Below are 8,027 nucleotides of genomic sequence, written 5' to 3'. Positions count from 1 at the left end.
CTAAGATTCTAAGATTCTAAGATTCTAAGATTCTAAGATTCTAAGATTCTAAGATTCTAAGATTCTAAGATTCTAAGATTCTAAGATTCTAAGATTCTAAGATTCTAAAATTCTAAGATTCTAAGATTCTAAGATTCTAAGATTCTAAGATTCTGAGATTCTAATATTCTAAGATTCTAAGATTCTAAGATTCTAAGATACTAAGATTCTAAGATACTAAGATTCTAAGATTCTAAGATACTAAGATTCTAAGATACTAAGATTCTAAGATACTAAGATTCTAAGATTCTAAGATTCTAAGGTTCTAAGATTCTAAGATTCTAAGATTCTAAGATTCTAAGATACTAAGATTCTAAGATTCTAAGATACTAAGATTCTAAGATACTAAGATTCTAAGATTCTAAGATTCTAAGATTCTAAGATTCTGAGATTCTAATATTCTAAGATTCTAAGATACTAAGATTCTAAGATACTAAGATTCTAAGATACTAAGATTCTAAGATTCTAAGATTCTAAGGTTCTAAGATTCTAAGATTCTAAGATTCTAAGATTCTAAGATTCTAAGATTCTAAGATTCTAAGATTCTGAGATTCTAATATTCTAAGATTCTAAGATACTAAGATTCTAAGATACTAAGATTCTAAGATACTAAGATTCTAAGATTCTAAGATTCTAAGGTTCTAAGATTCTAAGATTCTAAGATTCTAAGATTCTAAGATACTAAGATTCTAAGATTCTAAGATACTAAGATTCTAAGATACTAAGATTCTAAGATTCTAAGATTCTAAGATTCTAAGATTCTGAGATTCTAATATTCTAAGATTCTAAGATACTAAGATTCTAAGATTCTAAGATACTAAGATTCTAAGATTCTAAGATTCTAAGATTCTAAGATTCTAAGATTCTAAAATTCTAAGATTCTAAGATTCTAAGATTCTAAGATACTAAGATTCTAAGATTCTAAGATACTAAGATTCTAAGATACTAAGATTCTAAGATTCTAAGATTCTAAGATTCTAAGATTCTGAGATTCTAATATTCTAAGATTCTAAGATACTAAGATTCTAAGATTCTAAGATACTAAGATTCTAAGATTCTAAGATTCTAAGATTCTAAGATTCTAAGATTCTAAAATTCTAAGATTCTAAGATTCTAAGATTCTAAGATTCTAAAATTCTAAGATTCTAAGATTCTAAGATTCTAAGATTCTAAGATTCTAAGATTCTAAAATTCTCAGATTTTCAGATTCCAAATTTTCATTGAGGTTCATCCGACTTTTTGTTATTTTTGTTACAAAAGGGGTTTTTTTTCTAGGGGCCCATTGCACACACACAACACATCCATCCATCGCTCATATTCATAAACATGTGTGACGAGCGAAGGCGAATAGATGAGAAGCCGAAAAAAAATGAAGAAAAAATAGCAAAAGATTCATGTAAACGAACGGAAGACTTTTTAAAAAAAAACTGAATAGCAATTATTCGAAATTTTAGATTTTTAGAATCTCAAAAACTAAAAGCTAGCAATATTTTTGAAAAATCCCGGTCCCTGAAAAGTTTTCAAAACCTTCCCAACAATATATTTATTTTTCTTCTCAAATTCTCCCGGTTATTTCGAAATGACCTCATGCAAAATTTCCCAATTCTTCCCCCAGCCTCTGAATATAAAATTTCATGTAATTGTTCTATTGTTCGGAGCCAATTTCGCCGTTTTTTTCCGTTTTTTTCGAGCTCCATTTTATCGTTTTCATGGGAAAATGAGCGGAAGAAAAAACTTTTAAATTTGTGTTAATTATCTCCGTTCCTGTAAGAGATATAAAACATTTGTCAACTGATAAAACATTCATTATAATATCACCAACATTTCATTAGTTGGCAGCCTTTCGATATCTTTTTCAGAAATTGAGATAATTGATCTCATAGTTCAAGTACCGTAAGCCCTCTTAACTTTAAAATTTGAGAAATGTATCTCGGTTCCTGTGAAAGGTAACGAAAATGTGTCAACTGATGAAAGGTTTATAATAATATCTCCAATATTTTATCAGTGGACAGATGTCTGGTATCTCTCATAAGAACCGAGATAATTAAGCTCAAAGAGGGCAAGTATACTGTGGTGCTCTACATTTATCTCGTTAGCAAACTACAATATTAAAAGAGGTCTCCATCCCAAAAACGTGACAAAACGAGAAAAAGAAACGGAATGATTTTCTTTTTCTTTTTTTCCGCAAAAGTACAACTATTAACTGACATGAAAAAAAAGGAAAAAAAAGTGTGTTTCGTTCGTTACAAAATTGGAGAAAATGATGATGATGATGTGACAGGAAACTGAAGAACAGAAACTACTTTGGAAAAGAGAACACAGATAATGATGATGGATACAAATGAACTTTTGGAACTTTTAAGGGTTACTGTAGTTGAGGGGGGAAAAGGGGGAAATGAAAATTGAGGCCTGTGCCCATGGCTCACAGCATGAAGTTTGCACTTTTCAATACCAAATACCTCCCATATTAAAAATGACGGAGATCTCTAAAAAGTTCAATGAAACACAATTTAGGATAGGTACAGTATCCCAAAAGCCTACTGTAATTGTGGAAAGCTAGACTACTCATCGCAAACAAAACTCTTTTCTCACTTTTCTCCATTCCACCGAGAGACCACCCGGGCGGTTCTTCGCCCCAGACAGGAACGAAAAGAGATACAAAACAAATATGATCGTTTAGGCTTCTTTTTTTCGAACAAAAAAACTTGAGACTACTTTTCTCTTCTTTTTACTTTAACATAATCGATATGAGGTCAAAAAGAGGAAAATTGGATTTTTGAAAAAACATTTGGGACAAAAAAAAATTGAGAGAAGGAGTGAGCAATGGGGGAGAAACGCGTTCTCGAATTACATACATTCGCCCCGACCCGCCCGGTTTTTTTTTTGGTTGGGAAAATGCATTTTCGTCGATGTAGGTCGCGGATTGTCAATAGAGCGATATTATAGACTCGCTTGGGAACTCAAAAATTGAAGAAAACAAAGGGAAACGTCATTTAATTGAGTTTTATCCATAGAGCGCGATTGCAAAACTCAAATTTTCAAAAAGTTTCGAATTGTAGTTTTAAAATGTTTCTTTGAGTTTTAAGGTGATTTTTTATTAATGCTTCTAGTTTTCCCATTTCTGCTTTATAGCTTCCATTTCAGCGACCATCAAGTCGTATTCTGCTGTCTCTCTTCCCCCCGAACCGAGCTGCTGACTGAGTGATAAAAATTGACACATGGCCTCCATACACAACCGTCGTCGTCGCCAGATTGCCCTTTCTTTTCGCACCACTTTTATCATTTTTCGTACTTTTGTCTCTCTTTTCTTTTTTTTCGCTTTTTTCCAAATAAAAACTCGAATTTAAAGTTCCCTCCGTTTTTCGATGTGGTACGGTGCGCAAGTGTGCAAACACCGGAGTGTATCCGATGCATTTGACTTTACGACGCTGGATTTCTCAGTGATTTTTTAACCAAAAAACAACAAAAATACACTGTTTTCAGACAATTATTGGCTTTTTTTCGCCTTTCTAGTTGATCAGAAATAAAAAGGTCGTCCTCGTGATCAGGCTGTGGGCGCGTCGAACTTTACAATTCGAAAAATTGAAGAAAAAAAAACAGTTGTCGGAAAAGAGATTGCAGAGAAAAATAGGATAGACAGAACAACGTACATTGTAGCCCGAATTTTTTCCTTATCATTTTTTTCGCTTTTTTATCAATTCTCTTCTTTGAACCCAATTTTTTTCGCTTTCAATATTCGCAAAAAAATTTATTCTGGAATTCCAGATGGCAGACTTCTGGACAATTCTGCTATTCGTGCTAGCTGTCTTTCTAGTTTTCTACAATTTCTCCACAAAATTTCACTATTATGTGCGAATTTCGTTTTTCTACATCACAATTCTTCTGCATGGAATGGAAGTTTGTGTCACAATGATTCCATCGTGGTTGGGTTCAAAGGTAGGGGGAGAAAATGGGAAAAAATAGAGAGAAATGTACTAAAAAAGAACAAAAGGAGCGGGAAAAAATGAAGAAATAGTTGTTGGGTCGTCGGAAAAAAAAACGACGACCCTCATGCATGTCGGAACAGCGTCTCCCAGAAAGATTAGAAAGAGAAAAAAGCGAAATTATATATCGAAGATCATCGTTGTAGCCCAAAATTCAAATTCCAGGGCGCCGACTATGTGTTCCACTCGTTCTACTACTGGAGCAAATGGACTGGAATCCATACGACAGTCTACAATTATGAGATCACACAGGTCGATGGACCAGCCATTGTGATTTGTAATCATCAGGTAGGAGAATTTAAAATTTTTGAGAAAAAAATTCACATAAAAATAAAGAAAAAATTCGAGGAAAATTCTTAAAATCTGGAAAGGTATTAGAGACTAGCTTGAGTTTTCTAGTCCCCCAGCAAGCAAAATTTCGTTTTTTGAAATTTTTAAAAAATTTATCCAGGTTTTTCAGGAAAAATTTCAGAAATTTCAGGAAGTCTAAAATTCGGAAAAAGTCAAAATTTTAAAAGTCCGAAAATTCAGAAATTCTGAAAGAAATTGGAAAATTTTCGAAATTTCAGAAAATTCACAAATTTAGAACCTTCAAAATTTCTAGAAATCAAGAATTTTGGGAATTTCAGAAATTCCAGAAAAGCCTAAAATTCTGAAAAGTTCGAATTTCAAATATTTAGAATTTAAAAATTTACGAAATTACAAAATAATCAAAATTTCGAAAATTTCTAGAAATTGAGAATTTTGGAAATTCCAAAAAAACCTAAATTGTAAAACTCTGAAAAAGTCAGAATTTTGAAAATCCAAAATTTTTGATTTTTTCGAAATAACCAAAATTAGAAAAAAAATCTCTAGAATCAGAAAAAAACCTTGCAAAAACCTGAAAAATGTCTGAAAAATCACAAAAAATAAAAAAAAATTCAGTGATTTTTAAGTTTTGTGGAAATTTTTGAATTTTCGGATTTTTTAAATTTTTTTTCAGATTTTTCAGGTTATTCGAGGGTTTGAGAGTTTTTCCCCAGAAATTCTCGAAAAATCAAAAAAAATTATTTCAAATTTTTGAAAAAATCCCAAAATTTCGGCTATTTTCTGGAATATTCCAGACATTCCTAGCCTTCCAAACCTTACAAAAAGAAGACAAAGAACTCCAAAAATGAAAGTTTCTAAAAGAGTTCATGTGCACTTTTTCCCTTCTTTTTCTCATCTTTTTTGCTCTAATTTCGTGCAATTGGCTCTTCGTTTTGGCTCTATTTTGCGAGTCTGCTGACTGACTTATTCGTGCCGCCGCACAGAATTTTAATCATTTTTCCCCAAAAAAAGACCACGAGATCTCCCAAAAACTATGCACTTTTTTGGGTGGTTGGAATGTAAAATAGAGAAATTTGAAAAAATTAGAAAAATTGGGGAAAGTTCTGGAAAAACCTAGAAAAATGGCAACACACATCGAGAAGTCGTTGAAGCAGCAAGAATGAAATGTGGAGGAAACGAGTAGAGAGAAAATGAGACGACGGGAGGGTCTCCTCGGGGAAATCAGGGGAATTGGCTGTGCTCATCCAACTGTATGTTGGTGAGAAGGATGAGCAATAGAGGAGCTCATTAGGCATGATTAAAGGAACAGAGAGCGAGAGAGTTCGGAATATCAAATATGGGGGAAAATCGGAGTTTTCTACAATCTACAGTAATCTTCACGAAAATCGTTTCATCAAATTTCAGACGAAAAACCGAAAAAAAAACGAAAAATAATCTTTAAAAATAGCTAGAAAACCTAAAAAGGTCCAATAATTTTGCCGAAAATTCTAATAAAAAATCACTAATTTTTCAGAGTTTTCAGTTTTGGCGGGAAATCAAATTTTCGTCTCATGGCCTGCTTTTGTTGGATATTTTCAGCAATTTTCATATTGAAATTTTGATTTTTTTTTCTATTTTTCTGGCACAAAAATCGAAGCCGAAGGTCCCACAACGACAACTACCGTAACCTGAAACCTTTTTTTTCGAATTTTATCTCGATTTTCATGCGTTTTCAGCCATTTTTTCTTTACCAAAAATTTTAAAATTTCCGACTTTTTTGGAATTTTCTGTTATTTTTCCCAAAAAGTCGGACAATTTTAAAAGTTTTTCCAGTAGAAAAATTGACAAAAAACGCACGAAAATCGAGAAAATGAATCCAAAAAAACAGAATATTTTTGGGTTACGGTAGTTGTCGTTGTGGGACCTTTCGGCCACGGCCACCGGTGTTTTTCTTCCACAGCTTCGATTTTTTGTACCAAAAAAATAGAAAGAAACAAAAATTTCATTATGAAACTTGCTGAAAATATCCAACAAAAACAGGCCCTGATTGTTAGACGAAAATTTGAATTCCCGCCAAAACTGAAAACTTTGAAAAGTTAGCGATTTTTTCGAGAGAATAATGTAATTTTTTAGTACATTTTGTGCAAAATTTTTAGACCTTTTTAGGTTTTCTAGCTATTTTCAAAGATTCTTTCTCGACTTTTCCGGTTTTTTTTGTCCAAAATTTGATGGAACGGTTTTCGTGAAGCTTATTGTAGATTACTGTAGAAAACCTTGTATTTTACAATTTGCTTGCAAACACATTTGTCTGCTTGACGTGATTGTGATTTTGACGTGATTGTGTTTGTGAAAAAACTACAGTAATCTTCGCGAACACCATCCTGTCAAATTTCAGACAAAAAATTCGGAAAAATCGAAACATAATTTTTCAAAATTAGCTGAAAAACCTAAGAAAATTTCTAAAAATTCTGCAAAAAAAACGATTTTTTTTCTCCAGAATTTGCTTCAAAAATGTGCTAACTTTTCAGAAAATTTTGAAAAAAAACAATAATTATGCTGAAGTTTCAAGACATGAAAAAATTCTAAAAATCCAATTTTCAGAGCTCCCTCGACATCGTCTCCATGTCGTCAGTCTGGCCGAAGCACTGTGCAGTGATGATGAAAAGGATCCTCGCATACGTTCCGTTCTTCAATCTCGGTGCCTACTTTGTCAGTTTTCGGATTTTTTAGCATACTCAAATATTGGCTCGACAAAGAGCCCCGTTTTGTTTGTCGTCTGGCGGGAACACCTAACGAATTTAAATTTTTTATATGGGTGACCAGCGAGTTTTTGCCCATTTTGGGGTACCAAATTTTGAGATTTTTCGCTCAGGGATGTTCGGAATCTCTTTTCGGAATTTTCCAGAAATTTTGAGAATTTTGAGATTCAAAAAATGCTCATTTTCTAAAATTCAAAATCTTGAAAATTTTCCAGTCCTCCACAATCTTCATCGATCGATTCAACCGAGAACGAGCGATGGCTTCTGTCGACTATTGTGCCACGGAGATGAAGAAACGAAACCTGAAGCTGTGGGTGTTTCCAGAAGGAACCAGAAATCGCGACGGCGGATTTATCCCCTTCAAAAAAGGAGCATTCAACATCGCCGTCCGCGCGCAGCTTCCAATTATCCCGGTCGTCTTTTCGGACTACCGATCTTTCTATTCCAAACCCGGGCGGTATTTTAAAAACGACGGAGAAGTGGTAATTCGAGTGTTGGATCCGATTCCAACGGAGGGAGTGAGTTTTCTTGAAATTTCGCTAGTCTGAATCGTCAATTTCCAGCTCACCCTTGACGACGTCAACGAGCTATCTGACAAATGTCGTGACTTGATGCTCGTCGCCTATCGCGAAGTCACCGCGGAAGCCTGGAAACGCACTGCCGAACGACGTGGCGAGCCTGTGGACGGCAAGAAAATCGATTAAAAATCTCATCTTGTGTATCCTGTAAATATGTTTTTTTTCACCCTTTTCGATCCCATCATGTGCCTTTTGTTGTTTCACACAATTCCGGGTTTATCGCCTCCTTTCCCAGTAGTTTCCCATCTGAAGTAGACCTGTAATTTTCTGACACTAATAAAATTGCTGTTTTCTTTTTCGGGGCACGATAAAGACGTACATTATTTCTCAAGAAGCGTGCAGAAAATAAATTTTTTGGGGGAAAGGACCTATAAAAGGCA

The 8,027-nt window shown here is 33.8% G+C and overlaps 1 protein-coding gene across 1 annotated transcript; it reads left to right on the top strand.

Moving 5' to 3' along the window:
* Window positions 1-3,804: 3,804 nt before the first annotated feature.
* Window positions 3,805-7,773, top strand: Cbr-acl-2 (the record flags this gene model as incomplete). Its single annotated transcript, XM_002637962.1, has 5 exons — window positions 3,805-3,975; window positions 4,188-4,310; window positions 6,912-7,019; window positions 7,285-7,587; window positions 7,633-7,773. 5 exons carry the CDS (start codon window positions 3,805-3,807, stop codon window positions 7,771-7,773), a joined length of 846 nt encoding a protein of 281 aa, XP_002638008.1.
* Between the last annotated feature and the right edge of the window lie 254 nt (window positions 7,774-8,027).

Source organism: Caenorhabditis briggsae (assembly GCF_000004555.2).
Source record: "Caenorhabditis briggsae complete genome, chrV, whole genome shotgun sequence".
Classification (NCBI taxonomy): Eukaryota; Metazoa; Nematoda; class Chromadorea; order Rhabditida; family Rhabditidae; genus Caenorhabditis; species Caenorhabditis briggsae.
Note: the sequence above shows the minus strand (reverse complement) of the source record. Positions and strands in the feature narration are given on the sequence as shown.